The following is a 22,542-nucleotide window of genomic DNA, read 5'->3' on the forward strand; positions in this document are numbered from 1 at the left end:
GAAGATGAGCAGTTTGATGTTCACAGAAGGTGTGTGTGTTTTAAAGAGCTGACTGGAGCCAGAAAACAGCTATAGCGTCTAGTTTGCTAATATATATTTCTAGTTTTATTTCGAATTTTGTTTGTGACAGGTGGCTTTGACCTGGACATTAAAGGCTGGGGTGGTGAAGATGTGCATCTGTACCGCAAGTACCTTCACAGCAACCTCATGGTGATCCGAACGCCTGTCAGGGGTCTCTTCCATCTGTGGCACGAAAAGCAGTGTCTGGACGAGCTGACTCCAGAGCAGTACAAAATGTGCATGCAGTCCAAGGCCATGAATGAGGCTTCTCATGGCCAGCTTGGGATGCTTATTTTCAAGCAAGAGATTGAAACACACCTGCATAGACAGAAATTGAGCAGTAAGAAGACATGAATCCAGAAAGGGAGGTAAAAAGCCTCTGAATTGGACTGTAGGGTGTTTTGGAAAAGAGTTTTTAACCAGAACATTTGGAATGAGACTGAAAGAGGATGGAGATTCCAGCAGAATGGCAGCAATAGAAGAGGGGAAGTGTTTGTCCTCCCTACTTTTGTTTTTATTCTAATGGGACTTTTAAGTATTCCATTATCCTGACTGTTCAGCACTTGCTTCTGGGTAAGACATGAACACTTGATGAGATTCAAGGTCATGTCACAGAGACAATGAACATTATGTGGTATTATGTGGCCAGTGTGGTATTCACACTAACAAATGGATGTGCTTTTCCTTTGAAATGTTTGTAAGATGTGTACAGTTATTTAAAGGATTGATCTTTTGGTGGGCCAATAATTAGGAGTTATTTTCTACATCTAACTTGACATACCTAAAAAGGGCTATTTTTGAATAAGTACAGACTCCTGCTCTGAGAAGGACATCTGATTGTTAACGATGGTAAAGCTGGAGTGACCCAAAATACCTTTCCTTTAAGGGGCTGGGATGGGGAAACAGCAGCAGTGCAATAACACAGCATTCCCAGTTCATCCAGAGAAAGAGGTATCTCAGAAAATGCTTTCTAAACTTCAGAAAGAGAAAATCTTACTGATCAAGTGTGATGGTTGAAAAATGCTGGAAGATACTGTTTGTTCTCCTTTGTGGACAGTGAACAAAAAGCAGTGAGCCACATCTGTATCATGTAAATCAGATGGTGTATTTCTGCTTTAGAATGCTGTATGTATCTCAAGATTTATTTTTAACTGAAATTTGTTTGGCTTGGGAGTTCTTTTGCCATACTTCAGGTTTTCTACTTCTAGCCTTACTAGGAAATAGTACAGCCTTCCAATGGTTAGAAAATGCTCTGCAGATCTGTGGTCCTATGGATGGGAACTGGGTTCAGATACGTGATTTTTCTATACAACCTGGGCACTGGAAGGCAGAAGCTTTATCATGCTGAAGAAAAGAAAATACATATCAATTTGCAGTAGTGATTTAGCAGGAGGCTTTAAAGTCTGAATGCCAGATACCAACAGTGATGAGCATTTTCTGACTTCATACCAAAGTATTCCTTCTAAACCAAATACAGAGCCTTGGCCAGGGTATAGAAAGCTTTTTGTAATTAACAAAATAAATTTTTGTGATGGATTACTGGACCCTGCAAATTCTCTTATGATAATTATAGGTACTAATTGTAAAAATTAGTCATATTCTTAATAGGTTTTTTTGCAATTGCCTAAAACTGTTGAAAGTCTGAGTTACTGCTCTTATAAAGCATTTTCTTTTAATGCTGACTGCTATTTATCATTTTAATATATACTAGCCAACAAAAGCTGCATGGGCTTGGAAATCCCATTTGCTTACCTAAATGCCGTTGCTTGGAGCAGTCTCTTAGTTTTATAGATTCAGATTAATTCAAGGCAGTCTGAACCAGATTCTAGTTTGGTTTTTGGCTTGTAAAAGCTGGGGGAAGAAACATAGCACTGAACAATGAAAGGTAGCACTGAACTCTTTGTTGTGCTGCTGTGCAGTAGGAAGAGCGCTATGAACCTCTTTTGAAAGCACTCCATTGCAGGATCTGCAGACAGAGACCATGCTGCTGTAAGTACCTTTTCCTTGGACACATTCATATGTATTTGTCTTTTGTTGGTGCAAAGGATCTGCATTGCACTTGCCTTGCAAAGCATCAAGCGTCCGAAACATTGCAAAAGTACAAAAAGAACAGAAACTTTGTATACTTTAAAACCTCAACCCCAAAATACATCACTTACCATAGAAACTTCAGCAGTCACTCAAGTAGATCCTCCAAAGAACTTTTTTGTTCCCAGAGCACATAATAAATTATTTATAAAGGGCTTTGTATTGATAAGTAACTTTACAAATATTACACAATAGGAGGAGACAGGTATGGCTTGTTGAGTGCATATGAAAGTTTGGTAACTCAGCTGCTCCAAGGCAAAAGTTGTTCCTACAGTCCCACTTAAACATGAATTTGAAACTGGGTGTCGTATACTATGAAAGTTTCATAATCATAGCCTACCTCAAGCCTCACCTTAACTATTTCCATGATGGTTTTATTCAGTCTTCCCTGAGCTGCACTTGTAGAACAGGACTAGACCAGATGATGTCCAGAGGTCCCTTCAAACCTCTATTAGTCTCCAGTTCTAAGCACTGAGCAATTGTAAATTCAACACTTCATCACTTTGCAAGCACGTCATCCAGATCCTGTCAGAGTTTCACAACTTATGTTTTTAAATAATACCTTTGTGATTTTTGTGTATGTCCTTTTCCACAGAGATGCTGTTCTTCTTGCCAGGAATAATAATGTCTATGCAGTTTCCGTTCCTTGATTGCAAAAGCCAGTTTGGCAAGAGCTGAGGTGGTATCAGTGACGGAGACATCCAACCCACAGTCATTGGCCGCGTCGGTGATGTGCAGGGCAATCTAATCACAGCAGAGATTTGGCAGGGCTCTCTTAGAGGTGGGGACTGTACTGACAGAAGAGGTGAGAACAGCATGAGAAAGGGAAGCTGCTGTTATTTACGTTTCTGTGAGCCAAGTGGTGTTCTAACAGGGCTTCCAGCCCAGTTAGAAAAAGATGAAATCTAAAGAGAGCAGCCAACAGAACAACAGATTTTGTTATGAAGGTCTCTACCTTCCTTGTCCCCAAACCAGCCTGTGATCTTTCTCAGAATGACAACTGATTGGATCTTGGTTGAGGAGGAACTAGAGATGACCCTGTGCAGGTGGGGAGGCCATCCAGGGACTCCTTGCTTTACTTTTTGATGACTGCAGCATGCTCTGGCTAAAGGCATCAAGCAAAACAAATTGCCATGTTCCTCCAGGATTCATGATCTCTCCAGCAAGCAATTTTCAAATTGATTACTCTTGTCATCCTTGCATGTGAAGCAGGAAGGACTCTACAGAGAAACTCCCAAAGACATCTCATCACCCTTGATTTCAACCGCTGCAAGACATCCTTGCTCCACAGACTTTCAGGGTAACGGGATTTTGGAGCAATAGAAGAGCCATCTTGAGGGCATCTGTTCTAGCAAGGTAGTTGCCTTTGCAGTCAGTGCAGTAATGTAAATGTGTAGGTACATAACTTCATATTTCTTGCCTCACAGCAGAAAAGTGGGTCTTTGAAAAACCGAGGCATGACTCAAACATGTGGGATAGATGTGAACATGGATAGTGGTTTTCCCTAGGCTGTACTGAGACAATAATTGCAAATAAGTAGTTTACTATAAAGGCAGTGAATCCACTGGTCCACTTGTCAGCAAGTCAAACCCTGAGGAGTTTTACTAAAGATCTTGGAGCTAAAATTGTTGATGTCTTGCTATGTCCATGCCAGATCAGACTGCATCTTATTTTGCAAGTTAACATCCTGCCTCTCAAAATGCCTTTTTAGAGGATACTTTTTCCTCTGTCTTTACCAACCCGTAGGTCTGCAAAACACTTCACAATTTGTCTTCAGAAGGATATCAGCTATGGCACATTCTTTACATGAAAACAGATGCTTTTCTGAAGGACCTTTCATTTTGACCATATTTTTAAAAGAAACAGTTCATAAAGAGCAAAGCAGGGATGTTTCCCCTGCTACAAATAATCTAACACCCTTTCTCATGATTGATGCAGATTGTATTGAAATTATCTCATTGATACATGTGATATATTGCTCAAGAAGCTCATTAAGTCATTTGCAGTAGCAGAGTGTTGTTACTTTCAGAATCTCAGTTTACATTAAGGCTTTATTTCTAGCAAGTGACACCTGCTGTAAGTGGAGTGCCATTATCCCCTCTTTACTGGAACGGAAACCACCTGTCAGCATAGTTGAAAATTTTAAAACCAGATTATCACAATTTCTTTAAATCTCTATTCTGCAAAACCCAGATTAATGTAAGACTGAAAGTTTTGACTGCTTCTTCAAGTTAAGCAGAGTAACCCTGATCTAACAGAAAAAAGGGAACAGGTAAAAACAGGTAAAGAACTGAAACAAGATCGACTCTTGTTCACTATTTGAGGATTGTGTCTCTAAAAAATGTTTGCAGATTCACACCACAACCCTCAGCTGCAGAGTTTGTCATGTGCAACAAATAAGGGAACCTGGATGAGGACTAATTTTTTATGTGATTCTGGCCAACCTCTCCCATTTAAAGAGCATTGTAACAGATAGGAAGAGAGAACATCATGTTGAAAAAGCAAGTTCTATGATGAAGTTTACACCAGATGCATCTTAGTAACTGGGACACAACTTGCAATAAATACCTCTATTTTGGAAAATAGCATTCTTTACTGGCAAAAACTCTTCTGTAAACTGTATTAATACTGATATAGGTGTTCCTTCTTACATTTTTAGGCTCTGTACATGTGGTAGTCATTCAGACAAATGCTTCTGTCCCTTCTCCTTTCCTTTTCAAAAGGATAATCTCAACACAGAAAGGCCTGTGTGGGAGTTAATACAGGTTAAAAGAGGGAGGATCTATATTCAGAGGCTAGAGGAGTTTAAAAAATGCACACTTCATGGAAATCTCTTGCCACAGAGAGCACCTTTCACTGAAAGGTACTCAAGGTTTGCTTGGATCTTTGAAGGCTTGAACATCCTTCATTCCAAGGACACAGCGTTTTATAGAATTACGCTTCACATTATGCTAATTACATATCAAGATCGATTCACTTCTCCAAGTTATTTTGTGCCTTCAGGAAGGTATAATCTCATTCAACTGTAGGTACTAATCTATTTCCAGATGGCACACAACCTTGCATTCAAGAACAACAGGCAGCTTGAATACAGAAGTCCCCAAAGAAACCTACAAAAACCCACTGAAAATCCATGGCAGTATCTCCCTGTTCAACTGATTACTTCGTCAATTCATTCACTTCATCTTGAGCGATGTATCCAGGTGCTTTGCAGCTTGCTGGGCTGATGCATCCTGTAGCTCACAACATTACTTCCTACTGCTTTGTTGTGAAGGATATAAAATAGAGGCACTTATGGTTTCAGGTAAGTATCAGGAGCTCTGGTTCCAAGTTCGGTTCCAAGTTCTTTGTGAATACAAGCCTGGGGCTGCCCAGTGAGATGGGGAGGTTCACACAAAGAGAGAGATGTAATCTGGCTCTTGGTCCTCTTGGCCACATGGGTAAAGCAACAGCTCCTTCCCCAAGGAAGTGATTGGTTCATCCTGTTGATATAGGATATAATCAAACAGCAGCTTTCAAACAGACCCTGCCTGTTAACAACCTCACAAGGTGGACAGCAGTCTCCCTGCCTCTGTTATGGTGTGGATGTATTCACACCACTGTGTGTGAACAGCTTAGTTCCCTGGAGAACTCGGGGAAGGGCCCAAATGGCTGCCCTCTGTCTTCATAACACATCTGTGCTCGGTGCCATAACTCAGTGACACAGGTCCGGCAGTTCTAGGAAAGAGCTGTGCTCATCTCTGAGGAAACTACAGCTTCTCTGACATGGAGTGGTGCCCTGCCCAGAAAGTGCTGGAGCCAGGACTGTGCAGCATGCAGGTAAAGCAGGACCAGGGATTGTGGACTGTGCTTCTGGCTGTGTTTGTGGGAAGGACAAGGGTGGATTCTGGAGACAGCACACACCCTCTGCTCAGGCACATCCTGTTCTAACCAGGGAATTCCCTGATAGTACAGTCTCTGCTTCCAATCTTGTTCTCCATCCTAGCAACAGATGCATGGTGGGGACTTGCCTTCTTTCATGGTCATCTAGTGGATGATAAGCAGAACCCAGTGGGGCACTTTGGCAGAGTGGGTTCAGCTGCCCACACATGCTGTAGTGGAGGGGGTCTGCAGGATTCTTTGCAGACTGTGGGCATGGCTCTATCTTTGATGTAGCCATGCAGAGCCAGGCTTTAAATCCTCCAGCTCTGGTACAAATAGCTGTATAACTCCTGCTTTTAATACTTTCAGCCTGAACTGTGAAAATCATGCAAGAAGCAAGTTCAGTCAGCCCAGGTAGAGTTCTGTAGAGCAAATGAGCATAGCTATTGTTCTCATGTCCAGTTTTGTTTAGCCATGTCTGTATTAAGCTAGGTACTTATTTAAAAGAAACAGGGATTTTAAATGAACCTATGAGAAAAACTATTGTCCTGTCCCTGGACAGACCTTACAGTATACGAATGAACAATCCATCTGGCTCTCCTTGAAGCCCATGTAACTGCAGTCAGTGCTGGTAAACACCACTGTTACTGTTGCAAGAGCCTGCCAACCTTGCTCCTTCCCTTCTATTTTTTACCTTTGCTCAGTACCACCCCTTGCCTGCTTTGAGATTATAAAGATACCTTGCTTTCTTTCACGTTGACGCTGGATGTAAGCAGGATTTTGTGTTCACCCAACTTGCCAGTACCCCTTAACCATGGAGAGAATACAAAAGAAAGGAGTTTGCATGAGTACGCTGTCACGTCTCATCAACATTTCTACTAAGTAGCTTGTAAGTAACTTGGGCCCTGTGTGCAAGGTGTTCTGTGAGCTTGAGTGTGAGTGAGTCAGATCTAAGATGTCTGAGATGTATTAGGTCGTCTGGGCTATACCAGTTAGGCTGACATACCCTTCTGGAGCAGCACACAAGATACCCAGCAGCAGTTCAAACGGGTCTAGTTACCTACTTCAAAACAACTGAATGGATTCTTTCTTATTTTGAAGTGCCCTGAGGCAATTAAACGGTTAAAGAATGCATTACTAGATGTTCACCTTGTGGTAGTCTACAAGGTCAGCCAGTGTTGAATGTTGCAGCTGGTCCACTCCAAGGAAGCTGTAGGAATCACTGGAGGCATCAATGAGGAAATGTTTACATCCTTCCACAGACCGATAGGAGAGCACGTAGCCTTGGATTTTCTCACTGACCCGGATCAGAAAACTCCCTGGTACTGTTTTATTCAGAAGCTCTTCCGCTTTCTTAGATGTCAGGATACCTGTTAAAAACCAAAACAGAAAACTGAAGGGAGAAAAGCATTTGTGCAGGACTGGGCAGAACAGTTGTCACAAGAAATCTGCTCTAAAACGAGTCCGTGGCACTTCCATCCCTTTCACTGTTTTCTTGCCTAGTAGCCCAGGAAAAAGAGTGCTGTCATTGCTAGTAACAGGCCATGGCCACATGCCAACTGCTTGTTGTTAACTGTTCCACACTTGGCCAACGATGAATGACAAACACAGAGGCTCAAAAGGACTGTTGCTGTGTTAGAGAGAGAATGGTATTGCAGTTATTGTATGTTGATTCCAGTATAGGAGCTTTACTCCCAAGCCCAGCCTGTGTTAGCAGCCACGTTAGCAGAAAAAACTCCTTAAACAGTTGGGTTGCAGTGGAAATGCCCAGGACTCACCATGGAACCAAGGTGCTATTGTGTCTGTGGTTTTCAGATAGCCAGCTCGGAGAGGGAATTGCTCCTCTCTGAACCACTTGATGATGCTTTCTTCGGTAGAATTGGAGATTGTCCTCTGGACTCCCTCTTTCCTGTTAGAAAAGACCTGTGGTTTGTGCATCAGGTTCAAACAACAGGTTTTGAGTCCCTGTGCAGGACTTACGTTTTGCTTAGGATTTTAAGAGCAGTCCTAAACAGGCAGCTTATACCAGTTCAGCTGTGTGGAATAGGGTTTTCAGTGGACATCTGGCATCATAGGGGCTCTATGTGCTCCAGGCTTTGGACATGCTACTAACTAAACCTCCAGGAATGAACACCTGAAAGCCTCATCACACCCTACGCTAGAATATAACCTGTATTTTTCCCTGCTGGGTGTTTCTTCCACACAAGGGGGAGAGCTAACCATTCCCTTCTCAACCATCCCATGCTAGAGCAAAAGAATTTCATCCCTTCTCCTTTCCACAGTGCACAGGAGCTTCCTTACCTAATTGCTCTCCCATTTGCCATTGCAGGAGGTGGAAGTTTAGGCTTGGGGGGGAGAGGTGGATATTGAAGTGGTCGCCTATCTCCTGCTGTGGCACCCTTGGAAATATCTGCCCGCTTCCCTCTGTGGATGCCCTGCAGTGAAAGCCTCCTGTAGTCATCTCTGGCTTGCTGTGCAAGGGAGCGTCTCTTCTCATCTGCTGCCTTGGATTTCCGCACTGGAACAAAAAAGGAGTCCTACAGGAGCGAAGAAGCAGCAAGTTTAAAACTTGCTACCCTTTGGCCATCTTCATGCTTGATGAAATGGAAGAATAACCCATTTCACAAGCTGAAAAATTCACTCAGTTGTGAGGCCATTTGCCACGAGTCTCCCACGTGTTAAGTAGCATAGTTTTAATTCCTTTAAGAGATTAAAAACCAGGTTTTTTCCTCAGACAAGATTAAAAATCTGTGTGTTTTTTCTTGGTACCAGGTCCCTTTGTACTTAGAGACCTACTGGTTTTGTTTCAGATGCTGACTCCTGGTTCAGACATGGATTTCTGTAGTGCCTTTCATGTAAGCTGGTGGGGGAGGCAGGGCTTATGGAGTTAAGGCTGTTGAAATGACCCCAAATCAATCATTTGAAGGATTTGAAAGTGCTAATCCATTTCAGAGGGTGGGAAGCAGTCTTGCTGAAACTCTTATGGGAAGTGGAGAACTTGACTGTGGTTTCGTTTGGGTTTTTTTCCTATAAAACTGCCTTGATTGTCTAGGTCCATCTCACCCTGGAATCTGCAGGAGTAACCAGCTCTCCAGTCAGCATTTTTTTTATCAGTCAGAAAAATAAAACCCCTAGACTCAAGTGGAAGCAACTGGTGGTACACCATTGCCATCTACTGAGCAGCAGGGAAGGAACTGGGAAAAAAAGTGCATCAGGTTCTCCTTCAGGAAGCATTTGGCAGCACCGATGGATGCTACTGCAATTCTCATACTGTTTGCCATTTTCCTTTCTATCATTGGGATTCATTACATGAGACAGTGCAGCAGGGCTTTACTTAGGTGGGACCATGCCTGAATGACAGGGAAGCCCTTTTTGATTAGTCCCTGTTACCCATTATCCTTGTCCTTGACAGCAATGGTTACTGCAAAGTCCAACAAAAGGCCAGCCTCTAGTTTAAAATTAATTGTACTGGCTATACTCATGTGGTTCCTATTTGTTGCTTGTTTTAACATAGTATCAGTTGGAAAAGTTTTCCATTCCCCTGCCCAACTCTAGTCTCAGTGCTGTGTGGACTCAGAAACATTTCTGGTAATACAGTGCTGTATTTCTTGGCAGTACTCTCCACTCTCTGACCTATTATTTAGTTCTAGTATGGCAGGAGAAGCGTTGAGATGACCCCACAGAGCTCTAGGATTTCTCAAGCCTTATAGGAAAAGGTCATTTTAAGGTCTTACAGAATTCCTGCCATTCAGGCTCATTCTCATCCGATTTCTGCAGCGTTCTCTGGCTCTCTGTGCTGCAGCGGCTCTGTGGTATTGGCTCCTGGGGGGCTGTGATCTCTTCTGAATTTCTCCTCTGTGCTTCCTTCATCTATGAAAGAAACAGTATATTCAGCTGTCTCGCAGGCAAGTTTTAGCCCTGCTTTTTAGCTAGCCTTGAAATTCTGGGAACTCCATTCTTTACAGTTGAATCCCTCCAATTTCAACAACATACAGAACCTTCGTCTTTACTGCAGGTGACAACTGAGGCAGGAAGGGAAAACAGTCCACCAAAAATCATCAGGAGTATCTCCCTGTGCTACTCCCCAATCTGCCAGCCTGGCCTGCTTTGTATCACCTCCAAATCATCACACCATACATGAGAAGCATGGCAATACTGGATAAAACTGGTCCAAAAGGTGAAAACATTCCTGGCTCCCGTGAGGCTCTGAAGCTGACTGGGACTCTAGGATAAAGCCTTGACCCCACTCAATGTGTTAGGAACATGATAGGTTGCCACTTACCTGTTGGAAGTTATGCTTCCTCACATGGCAATCTGCCAGCATCTGGTGAATATTTCTGGTTCCCCTCTGAGCAGAGCAAAAGAGTGGTAAGAAATAAATATGACATTAGGACAATTGCTCTTTTTTTGGTGCAATAGGTGTTTAATGCAAAAGCAGTCACGTGACATTTGTTAACAAATTTTGCCAGCCTGTTCGGACAAACATTGGGGGGATTTTCACATCATATTAGGCCAAAAATGCCTCAGGAGGAGAACTCAGGGGTGTCAGGATTGCCAAAAGCATGCGTAGATTTGCTAAGCAATGCTCACAAGTGCCCCTTTCTTTCCTTCCTCTAAAGCAATCCCTTGCAGAACCTGCCTGTGCATGTTTGCAGCTGTGGCTGTGTTGCTGCAAACTCCTACTTGACAAACTGACCCAACTGCTGGAATATTTCGTGTTCTCTCTCCCCTGCAAACCAGCTCAGCTGCCCTGCCAGCAGTCCCTAGCTGAGAGCTGCCTTGGCAGATGAACTGTTAGGTTTGGCTTTGAGTAAACACCCACCCACCTCCTCAGCAGACCCCAACTGCCTCCCACAGATGAGTTAACTGTGAGTGTATGCTTACCAAGGACACACTTCCTTTTAGCTCCATCACCTACTTGGCTAATATTTAATATGAACATGGCTTTACAATTTCCCTCTCCTCAGTAGGAAACTAGGAACTTCAAATGCGTGTGAAGCAGGACTTTTTTCTTAGATCAGCCCTATTCCCTGCAGCACGATACCTGGATCTTTCAGGTTAAATGAGAACTAGATCTCAGAGGAAACATTTTCATGCAGGAGGTGGGAACAAGCCCCTCTCCAAGCCTAGAAAATACAACAGGAGACTTCAGTCTGGAGCCCTCCTTCTAATAGCAAAAGCCCCAGAAACCTGGGAAAATTTACTAATAATATAATGACAGAAAAGAAAAGAAAATATACAACCCCCATCTATTTCCATGTGTAAGACTTTGAAAGGGGGGTAGATTTTTGGTGGTGGCTTGTTTGGCTTTTTGTTTTGTTTTGGGGTTTTTTGTCAGCTTTGACTAATAAGTTCCTTTGAAAAACAATCTCCCACATAGTTGCTCAACTTCAGCAAACAGTACAGAGAAAAAACTCATGTGACTCAGAGGCTTTTGATAAAGGAGACAGTCACTCCAAATTCCCTTCACTATTTTGGTAGCAGCAGGAGAGCATTTTGCCAAAACCCAAACCTTCTGTTATCATACTTTTTACACCGAAGTACGGAGTGGCTGTACGATAAAAGAATATACTCTCATACAAGTTCATTCAAGGCTGAATGAAAACTGCTGCATGAGATTGGATTTCTCCCATTAAATTGGCAGGGTGTTCTGTTCCTTCTGTTCAACTATGGTTGCATGGGTAGTTAATTTAACTCCTCTTTTTTTCCTTTCTCTGCAAATGGCTTTTTGTAGGCAGCTAAAAAGCACAAATGTATTTATTACTGGGAAAAAATATTTCTGTAATGAAACTCCACAGGAAAGCAGACACTGTATTACTGCATTTGGAGTTGTCCCGTGCTGTCAAGATCATAAGCTGTTTTCTGTTTTAGAAAACAAAAAACCCCAAGAACCACCTAAAATATGCATATTAGATGATGCCAGTAAAATTATCTTCATTTGGTCTTTTATAAAAGTAAATTATTTGTCTGAGGGCTGTGGCCTTGCATGTACAGATCCTGGATAGCCTCCCTGGTCTTGCCCCAATAACCATCCAAACCAGCCACAGCGCAGAAGGGAAAGTACTTCACCCCTTGTTTTACCCACAGAGAATGGAAGCAAAGGAATTCAGAGTAATTTATCCATTGGCGCAGAGAGATCTATCCCAGCTGAGAATAGCACATGGACCTCCCGAGTCTTAAGGATGTAATAATATGGCTTCTTCTCTGACTATAGAAGAAAAGCCTTAGCAGATAGACAGCTTTTTCCCTTCAGATTTGTATTTGCAGCAGCCAGGATTTGCTGCACTTCGTAGACCTCAAAAACGTATGTTTCTTATAGTTATGGGAAAATGGAAAACTACCTTTGTGAGTTCCTGACTTTTTCCTGTTGTATCAATATCAGTTGTTTTTCTCCCATGTTCCTCCTTTTTCTCCGCAGTGTTTTTTTTATTCCCATGAAGATCTGTCTCAGCCAGAAGTCCTGGTTGTGGGTGTAGAGACCATGTTGCAGAAGAGTCAGTCTCTCTGAAATGCAAGCGAGAGAGGACTTAGGAGCGAGTTACTTTCTGCTGTCTGAGCATCTTGTGAGGAGGCTACACGTGAGCAGAGCAGAGCTGCAATGAAGCCACATGTGCATAGGCAGTTATATCTCCAGATCAGGCAGGTGAATAATTAAATTAATGACTTGTGGTGAGTAACTGTTGTCCGGCTGTACGTGGGCACCTGCTGGTGAATCAGCCCGATCCAAGCCCATCACCTGCTGCAGTAACAGCATCAGCATTTCCTGTGGTCTGCAGAGGGTCCCATGCAGGAACCATGTCATGGGAGCCTCAGTGAGCCAGGGCAAGTCTCAGGCTGCAGCTGGTCTCTGCCTGCATTGTGTGTCCTCTCCAGCCTTTGCCTCTGCCTTTTGCCAGCAAGGCCAGTGTGACAGCAGTAACCAGCCCCTAAAGAGAAGACTCCAGCTTGTGTGTCCCTAGAAAAGCCTTCTCCTCCATATCTGCCCAGTGACTCCTTCAGCTGAAGGGTGCTTACCTGCCCTCCCGGCCTTTCTCTCTCACTAAGCGCTTTGCTCTTTGTGCCTGGATCTCTTCACAGATGGCTTCATAGGATTTATCTGAAGGATGCTCACCCATCACCCAGACCCACACATCATTGTCGGCACCGAGTTTCCATGTCACTGACTTCCTGTTGGCTGGAAAAGAAGGAGCTCTTTGGCAAATGCTGTTTACTGGGTAGCTCTTTGCAGGGCCTGTGTTGCACCTGCTGTGCCCTACCAACTGCTGTTCATGACACAGCCCCCCCAAAAGCAACTGTAGATGAGGAAAGCTCAACTGGGATGCAGCCCACGCTTCCCAGTTTTTTCATACTACTTGAGCCAGGTCAGTGAAGGAGGCATTTCTGAGTCTGGGAGCAAAGGAGAAGACTCACCACTGTTTCTTTTCTTGCTTTAATTCCTGACCACTGTCCTCCCCAAACTATATGAGGGTGAGCTACCTGCAAATAGTGCACGTGGGGGAGACCTGGGAGAAGAGTGCTATCTTCCTAGCAGCTGGCATGCTGTGTAATCCTGGCAAGGGAACTTCAGGTCTAAACTCTAAGTGGGAACTCCCTATCAGATCTGGTGCCTCAGGACAGATATTCAAATCCATGGTTATGTTAAAGACAGATTCAGAGGCACCATTTAGTGGGAAACTTAATGAGATGCATCTCCTGGGGGCAAATAAGCCCTGTCTTCCCAGTGAGGGGAGTTGAGCAATTTGGTCAAGGACAGAATGTCTAGGCCAGGGAGTAAAAACCATTGTGTGCCTGGCCAAACTACCCCATTGCAGGTGGATTTAGTTGTTTTGGAAATAAGCCTATGTCACGTCCCTTGGAGAAGAAATTGCTCTAAGGGTACATTACTTCCTATTTCTAGGAAGCAGTTGACTAAGCCATTTATGTGCCAGAAGGTGAAGCAGCCAGGAGGCAGAGACTTACCTTTTCTTACCAGCGGCTTCTTTGCTGAAATCTTTTCTGCAGCAGCTTCTCTTTCCTCCCACCGTCTGATCTGTTCCTGCCTCATCTTGAAGAAGAGGATCTGCTTCTGCTCCTCGCTGAGTTCTGCCAGTAGCTCCGGATCGATGTACATGTCTGATAGTATCTGTTTCAGCATGGCTGCAGGTTTCACTTACGTACTTTCGTGGCAATGATCTTCAGGGATCAGATCCTCTTTCTGGCTCCGACAAGAAAGAGTGCCCGCTCGTCTGAGACTGAAGTAGGAATGCAGGCGTGCCAGAGCAATTATACTTCTGTCTCTCTCTTTTTTTTTTTTTTTTTTTTTTTTTTTTAGCTCAGACTTCCTGCACAGACCAAAAAAAGTAAGTAGTTTAAAACCTGCTGTTAAGATTCCTTGGAATAAGAGGTGAGCTCAGCTCTCATGCAGCCCCTGCCTGCTCTGCAGGGAGAGCTGGCCAGAAGGGGCAAGGCCTGGAGTGGGGAGGTTGTGTTGATACTCTGCTAAACCCAGCTGATAGTATATCAAAGAGAGAGAGCACTGCCTGTTAGTCATCAGAGGTGCGGCTTGGCTGTGCCCAAGCGAACATTCCTGCTGGGCAGGGAATCAATGAACCCATGACTAGATGGCTCCTCCTCCTTCTAAACAGGAAAGCTTTGATGATCAAAAGCCCGGCCAGCCTCATTTTACCGAAGAAAGATAGGGAGGACTTTCATCTCTGCTTCTGATGGGAGTGCGAATTTTGGGGAGCTCCTGTCCATCAAAGTCAGCCTCCCAGCAAGTCAAGGGAGCACAAGGAGTGCAGCTGGTTTGAAGAAAGGCAATTTGGATAGTCAGTGTCTGAGACAGGTCCTGCTCTGACACATCTTGCTGATGCACCCTGCCCACGTGGTGAGCCTGGCATGGGACATCCTTGTCTGACAGGATGAAGCCGATGGGGAGAAGGGGCACCCCTGTTCCTGCCCAGGATACTGCCTTGTGTCCAATTCACACTGGCGAGGTACTAACACCCACACCGCCTTGCTTTGTGCTCATGGATTTACATTTACAACGGGGATTTCACTGAAAAATTGGAAGCTCTCCTGTCACTTGGGAAGGTGGCAAATAAGAAAGTAGAAATGTGGACTAAAGACCTTGAAACCAACTATTTTCCTTATCTTATCTGGATAAACTCATGGAGAGCAGGACATTAGTTGGCAGTGCTTTCGGTGACACGGGGAGGCTGACAGCCATATATTAAGTGCAACAGCAGAGAAGGGTGGCTGACTGGCCAGAGGTGGTAGGGACTTTCTGGACAAACTCTTGGGAAATACTGCCATCAGACTACAAGGAAAATTAAAGCAATGGGATTGCTCATGTCCTTCTGCCCAAATCCTTGGGAGTCTAAGGAACAAGCATGCTAGAACATAGCATAGTAAGTGGGAGGCAGAGGGTTATTGAGACAGTAATGTGGAAGTATAAAGGGCAGAGACACGGCAGAATGGCCTGTGCCAGCATGAAGTGGGACTATATATTAAATCAAGTTGATGGGGTCAAGTCAATTAGCCATCTTACAGGAGAGGGACTGGACTTCTAGGAACCCAAACACTGGAAAAAAAGTGCTGGGAGCACCTGCAGCTTCACAGTATGACTGCTGGGCTTCTGACAAATAAAATAACAAAGAAGGAGGTAGTAGAATAGCCAGCAAGTGCAATACTGAAGCTTTCCAAGGAGCACACACAGAGCACACAATTATTTAGATGAAATGGGACAGCACAATAGCAGCCTTCATAAAGTCAGACTGTCAGAACAGTATCTGCTGCGTTGGTCCACTTTCCTCTGTCTTGCACCTGTGCTGGGAGCAAGCAGTCTGTCTCAAGCATCCCACTGCTTCTGATTATGGCTTGCCTTAAAATTGCCGGAGACCGAGCTGGCTGGAGCCCCACTGCAGTGAAGTCCCGATGTACTTTCAGCAGGGAGCGCTTGAAAGGAGCTTGGAGCAGGGGGAGGAGCTGTAGGCAGGGAGAGAAGTTGCTCCTCAAGGACCCCAAGACAACAACAGAGCAGATCATGGTCCCAGAAATGCATTGTCTGCAGCAGAGGCCAGGAGCAGGAGCAAGAGTCCTGGAGAGGGTGCAGTGATCAGGAGATGGTGTTAAGCCTTCTCATTTCTATTTTGTTTCTCTGATTACTTAATAGTTTCCCTATTAAAAATGTTAACTTCATTCTAGAAGGAAACATGAAGCTGCTGTTCTAAATCTGTATGGATTTTGTTTAAACAAACTACTTTCTTGATTTAAAAAGAAGTTTTTTGGCGGGGTGCTCTGACTTGGGCAATGCTTTTTGAGTACCCCCCTGATGGCAGAGTTTCTTCAGCTCAGCAGCCAAAGGGTCTTGAGCTGCCCTTTAGCCATGGAGGTGGCAGCTATAGAGAGGGAAGAGCTTCCTGGGACATGACACATGAGAATCCATCAGCAGAATGCACGCAGCAGCATGTCCATGCTGCTCTGTCTTCTCAGGAGTAGGAATGGCCTTGCTATGGCATTTACTTAGGAGGACATCATGTACTCTGCCATATGCCGTGGTGGCAAACTGGTCCCTCTCTCCATGCCTGGGGATGCAGTGTGTTGGCAAGATTGAAGGGTGCTCAGCAAACAAGTTTCACAGCACTGATGCAGTTTTGCAGAGTTGGATCTCCTTGTAACATTGGTTGTAAGAGGACATTTATAATGCTCTATCCCAAAGGTATCCTTTAAAGCACCAGCTATTTTAACACTGAGAAATGACATAAGCATCTCGAGAGGTTTGCAATATTTCTGTTTTAGCAGTTACTTCATTAAAGATCTAGGAGCTGGATATCCTTGTAATCAGTCATATACTGTTCCCAAAGTTTGAATCAAAGCCATGTTACTGACACCTGGCTGGAAGGGGTTTTGCAGATGCTGCTCCAGCTGTAAGTAGTATATTTACAGCTCAAACTTAGTGAAGCCAAAGACTGCAGTAATGGCAGAGGGACCTCCAAGCAGGTAATTTGAAGGAAAACTCTGGTAGAGGTCCTGTTAAACTTTCTACTGTTGCATTTTTTTTTTCATGGGAGTGGTAGGTGGGAGCTGGTTTTGTGGAGGAATAGAGATGGAAGTAACCAAAAATAGCAAAAACTAAGTGGAGGGAGGTGGGAAGCCAAACCAGGTCTTTGGGACTCTGGCATTGATGTATAAGATAGTCAACCTGAAAGCCATTCGGGTAAACAAAATTCAAAAGCTAAATGATCCTTCAAAATGCAAGGTCACACAGCATTTAAATCTCCTACTGGAGAGCAGCCTCTTCTCTGTGTTCCTGTAAATCATCTACCATTAACAGGGAAAACAATCCTATGAATACACATGAAAGTGCCATAGCTTTGAGAAGAGCTGGCACAAGCTCCTGCTCACGTGTGCAGTGACACTTTGGACATGACAGGCTCCCAAGACACTCCCACCTGGACATACTAGTCCTGGTCCTCACCATCAGTGCTGCCAGCAGAGGGAAAGTTTCTCCAAGAAAACAATAGACAGACACAGAAAATCATAGATATGTTTTTCACCAAGAAATCAAACAGGAGGGTGTAAAATGAAACAGTGGACAAGTTAAACAGTGGGTCTTGTGCTCATTTTCAGGGAGGCAGCTTGTTCAACCTGCTGCACACATCTCCACTGTAAATGTGACAGTAACTGTAAACTAAAAATAAGCCAAGAAACCCAAAGGTGAGGAGAAAAGAGAACATGAGAAAGGCTGCTTCAGGGTACTGGCTGATGACCTAAGAGGATTTCTATTGTCATAAAGTAGTTTTCCCCATAAAAGGCAGATAAGACCACATCGTTCAGTAAATGGTGGAACTGTATTATTTTGAGTCAAGAGCTTGTCCTTGGAGCTGATTATTTGTAAGAAGTGGCTTCAGAGACACCACTGGGAATTCTTTTCCCTGATCAAGAGGCTGGGCTGTGAGAATGCAACTGAATTTCCTCTCACTTGCCAAACTAAGCCCAGCAGCACTAGGAAGCTCAGGTTTTTCTGGATTTCTGCAGTTCCAGCCACTCCAATGCCATCAGCTCTCTGCCAGATTTTATGAAGGCATTTCTGATTTTTTTCATAAGTGAAGCAAAGCAGAATTGCAAAACCCACCTGAAATCAGTGCAGCCAGCTCCCCAGCCTTGCTCTGAGTACACAGGCCTTCATGGGTTAACTGTTGCACATTGGTCCATAACATGCACTTGTGTCAGAAAACATTTATGTTAGCAGCTGCACCGGCAAGGTTAGTACCAAAATATCCTTCTGTGCTTTGGGGTTTGGCTGTTCATTTGTTTGTTTTATTCTTGTTTGTTTGGGGCTTTTTTTAATCCTCATCCGTTCTAAATAGAGGAGTGATTCATTCCTTTGTTTAATTTTGCTTCAGCCTACTGGGTTTTTTTTTATTTCAGACGGAAGGAAAACTTCTAGTTTGGGTATAACAGAAGGAAAACACAACCGCACAGGCATAGCCCCCAGAAGACAGAACCAGACCTTGTACCTTAGAATCATAGAATGGCTTGGGTTGGAAGGCACCTCAAAGATCATCTAGTTCCAACTCCTCTGCCATGGACAGGGCCACTAGACCAGGGTGCTCAAAGCACCACCCAGCTTGGTCTTGAACACTTCCAGGGATGTTCCAGTGCCTCAATACCTTCACAGGCAAGAATTTCTTCCTGATGTGCGGGGAGCTTTGGTGGGTCGGACGGTCGGGACGGACGGAGACGAGAGATCTCTGAAGTCAGATCTTGGAACATGCGGTTTATTGCAAAGGGCGTGGGTACAGGGGCACTGCTTAGAGCTGCCAGCTGCAGCTCGGGGCAGGCCCAGGAGAGCAAGAGAGTAAGCGGGTAAGTAAAGAGAGAGAGAGAGAGGAATGAGAGTGAAGAAGAAGCAGTGAGAGAGAGTGTAGTAAGAGTGTGAGTAAGAGAGTAAGAGTGTCTGAAGTCCTGGTTACAATACAATAAATCATCTTCTGTACTGAATATTCTAATTGTCACTAACCAATCTAATACAAGATACAAATCCTATAGCATTTACATACAGCCTGTAAGAGTTCTTATATTACCATAGAGTGTTACACCTTAACTTCTAAAAACTACTCTTTGGACCCCTTCTGCTGAGCTAGTAGGGTCTGCTCTGACCCTTGGACCTGCCTGCAAGCAGAGGGTATTGTTCAATCAAAAGGGGATTACCTTCAGTCGGCCATACCATTGTTTTCCAGTTGTTCAGTAACTAGGACTTGGTAATTCAAAGGTGGCTTTCATTTCGATGTCGCTTATAGTTTTCATATTCCCAAAATCTTTTGTCAGGCAATCATATTTATAAGGCTTTCCTGTTTCATCTTCCCCAACACTGATGCATAATCTATACCTGCATTCTGTCAGTTTGAAGCCATTCCCCCTTGCCCTATCACTCCATGCCCTTGTCCAAAGCCCCTCTTCAGCTGTCTTGTAGGCCCTTTATGGACTGGATTCTGCATAAGGCTGGCATATAATGCTTGAAAGAACAAAACCAATGAAGTCACCACAACATAAACTACCTTGAAATTACCTATATCTGAACTGACTTTCCCTATAGGTCCCTGATATTGCTGGAGGGGGCAGCAGTTATCTTATAGCAGGTATGAATGGGTGGCAATGGCAAGAAAGGAAAATAATTTGATACAGCAGCAGCCACTGAACACAGTCTGAGGCCACCAGACTCTGCTTTCAAGGAAAATGTATCTTCCCTGCTAGAACAATGTGCAAACACTTCTTGGATCATCTTCCTATATCAAAATTACTGAGGGGATTAACAGTGTGGTAAAAAGGGTGAGAGCTTCTTTAGGTTAACACACAGAATCAGATACTCAACCAAATTCAGTCACTGTAAAAACGGGGATTTTTCTAACCATGACACATAATTTGATTTACAGTTCTGCGCAGAAAGAGGTGCTGGGAGGTAAACCCCAGAGCCAGCACCCCAAGGTGCAAAAAAGCAAGCCTACTTACAGAGTTACAATCTTGGGCTATTAAATCTTACTTAAGTCACTGCTTGGCTTAAGTTGTTACTGGCTCATCCTTTCTTTACTTCAAATTAAAGCCATTGTGTCCCAAGAAATCATAGCACATGCTTGGTGAGTGGTGGCCTTTTTGTAGGCGGGAGTGCCTGAGCTGGGGTCTGGTTTTTACTATCATAAGGAGCAAAAGTTCATCACTAGGGCAAGTTCTCACTACAGAACCAGTAAAAACTGGGGATTTTTTTAGTTCATCATTACACATCCTGGATAAGAAGGGTGTTATCTTTCTTTGTTTTCCCCCCTTCAAGAACTTAGGCCATCAATTTTCTGTCTTCCCCATTCCTGTGGTTATTGCTTCCATTGCTTAAACACTTTGTTCTTTACGTTGTTTGAAACTTCACTCCCGTTATCCATCAAGGTGGTGAGAGGAAAGCTCATGTCTTTACAAACAATTTGATGGGTGAAGGTATGGATGTTAAGATCTTTGAAATGGGTTTTCATGTCTCTACTAACTTTGGGCACCAGGTTTGTTGCAGAGCCCAGACAGTTTGGCTCCTGAAACAGACAAGTGGGTCTGCATAAGCCCGAGTTTCTGAACTTTGGGGTAAAATAGTAGGTTCAAAGGGGGATATGTGGGAGGCAGTTCAGGCAGGCTGTACCTTCCTGGTACTTCAGCCAATGGGGAAAGGAAGAGGGCAACATGCGGCCGGGAGTTTGGGATAAAAGGAGGCTGCGCCCTCCAAAACCTCAAGAGAGGAAACCCTGTGGGCGTGTGCCCCAGTGGACTTTCTTCCTTCATTCGAATAAAGTTGCAGGACTCCTCTGTCTCCTCTTTGGACATAAACCTCTGGCGTTTGTGGATTTTCCTGACAGTGAGCACCAGTATGGAGGCACCTGTGGGGAATCCTACTGGAGGCTGAGGGTCCACTTGCATTGCTCCAAGAAGCTTAGTCCATCTTTAGACAACATACAATTATGTTCGTTCATATTTAAGTTATGATAGTGATTGATTTGTGTCCCTGTCAAAAGCCAGGATCACTTGAACAGGCACAAGATGTAATGAGCCAGAGCAGAAATGAACAGACAAACCAAACATGGAAACAAACTGGAGCTGCAAATAAATTGGAGCCGAAATGAAGCTGGGGAAGGTGAAACCAAACTGGAGTCTAAAAGATGCTGGAGGCCAGAACAAACTGGACCCATCTATGAGCTGAATCCGAGACAAACTGGGGACAGAAACAAACCACCTGAAGCTGCAAATGAGGTGGAGCAGACACTAGACAGGAGCCTTCCCCGAGGAGGAGACGCAAACAAACTGGAGTCACAAAGGAACTGAAGCCGCTAACTCCCCTCAGCATCTCTGGGCGGACTGAGCCGGGTGGGTGCTGGCAGGACCGTGCTGAGGGCAGGCAGCAGCAGCATCGCCCTCGGTGCGGGCATGCCGGCCTCTTCCTAAGGGATCCACACCTGGCGCGGGTCGCTCGGGCACGAGTGGTTCCGGGCGTGGCCGGTTCGAGCTATTCTCCCGGGTTACAGCAGAGCCAGCGCGGGGCCGAAGAGCTCGTCCTGCCGGCAGTGGCTCTGGAAAAGAGCTGGGAAGAAGAAACCGGGCGAGGCCCGGTGGCAGGAAGGGTCCCCGGGGGATGACCCTCAGCTGCTGCCCCGGGACGAGACCCCCGGGACGGGACCCCCGGGAAGGGACCCCCGGGAAGGCCCCCTCAGGCTCCCGCGACCCCGGGCGGCGGCGCCCCCTGGCGGCCGTGGCGGGGCCTGTGAGGAGCGGCGGCGCCGCCGCGCACCTGCCCCGCACAGGGCGCCGCCTGGCGGACGCGGCGCGGCACCGCAGCCCCGGGAGCGGCACCGGGACCCCCCGCCCGCGCCCGTCGCGCTCCCGCCACCGCCCTGGCCCAGGCCCCTGCTGATAATAAGGCTCCTCCTGGCTGTCTCCTGCCAGTGGCCTGAGCGGGAGCGTGGGGGGTCCTGAGGAAGGGATGGCTCTGAGCAATGGGGTGCTGGGAGGCTCTGAGCGGTGGTGTACGGAGTGCCGGACAAGGCTGAGGAAGCCTGTGAGCAATGAGGGACTCTGGAGCATGGTAAGGGACGGGCTTCATGCAATGAAGGGGGTGTGTGTGTGTGTGTGTGTGTGTGTGTGTGTGTGTAGGTGCTGAGACTGCAGCAGCGGTGTCCCTGAACAAGGCAGAGGCTCAAGGCAGGACACAGCAGCCAGGTCAAGGGCAGCTATAAGCCATGGGGAAGGCAGGGGGACACCCTGGCACCCGCCAGAAAGGAGGACCTCGAGCAAACAGGAGAACAGGAGTCTCAGCTCTGGGAAGGTGCAGGGGGGAGCATCCCAAGAGGGTCCTACAGTGGAACACAACATGGCAGGGGGCTGCAGCTCTCAGGTCTGGAAATCAGCTCAAGGTGCAGCTCGGACTATGAGCAGCAAGGCTGCATGAGGCTAAGGCTGGCTATCCCCTCCTGGGGGACAGCACCAGAGGGACAACTTCTGAAGGGACACTGTTAGGAAAATTAA

General features: G+C 45.3%; 2 protein-coding genes across 5 annotated transcripts in view; one reads left to right on the forward strand and one right to left on the reverse strand.

The window, feature by feature from the left end:
* CSGALNACT1 (chondroitin sulfate N-acetylgalactosaminyltransferase 1) overlaps window positions 1–1,742 on the forward strand; it is a 43,584-nt gene extending 41,842 nt beyond the window's left edge. For all 4 annotated transcript variants that reach the window (XM_032109607.1, XM_032109604.1, XM_032109606.1 and 1 more), the window contains one exon: window positions 131–1,742. In XM_032109607.1, the coding sequence (XP_031965498.1) occupies window positions 131–414 (284 nt within the window). In that variant the 3' untranslated portion in view covers window positions 415–1,742. The remainder of the gene's footprint in view (window positions 1–130) is intronic.
* Window positions 78–15,920, reverse strand: SH2D4A (SH2 domain containing 4A). Its single transcript, XM_032109608.1, has 10 exons — window positions 13,969–15,920; window positions 13,024–13,183; window positions 12,351–12,513; window positions 10,292–10,357; window positions 9,744–9,879; window positions 8,311–8,527; window positions 7,788–7,918; window positions 7,159–7,379; window positions 2,501–5,630; window positions 78–378 (listed from the first exon to the last, which is right to left on the reverse strand). Exons 1-9 carry the CDS (start codon window positions 14,141–14,143, stop codon window positions 5,538–5,540), a joined length of 1,362 nt encoding a protein of 453 aa, XP_031965499.1. The 5' UTR covers window positions 14,144–15,920; the 3' UTR covers window positions 78–378; window positions 2,501–5,537.
* Between the last annotated feature and the right edge of the window lie 6,622 nt (window positions 15,921–22,542).

The sequence above is a fragment of the Corvus moneduloides genome, chromosome 5 (assembly GCF_009650955.1).
Source record: "Corvus moneduloides isolate bCorMon1 chromosome 5, bCorMon1.pri, whole genome shotgun sequence".
Lineage (NCBI taxonomy): Eukaryota > Metazoa > Chordata > Aves > Passeriformes > Corvidae > Corvus > Corvus moneduloides.

Bases quoted from the DNA above. Each gene is read 5' to 3' on its own strand.
- SH2D4A (XM_032109608.1), bottom strand. From the start codon at position 14,143: ATGCTGAAACAGATACTATCAGACATGTACATCGATCCGGAGCTACTG. The intron at 7,919-8,310 runs GTAAGGAAGCTC...CTTTTCTAACAG, and splicing joins GCAAATGGGAGAGCAATTAG to GAAAGAGGGAGTCCAGAGGA. The intron at 5,631-7,158 runs GTGAACATCTAG...CTATATCAACAG, and splicing joins ACCTTGTAGACTACCACAAG to GATGAACCAATCACTTCCTT.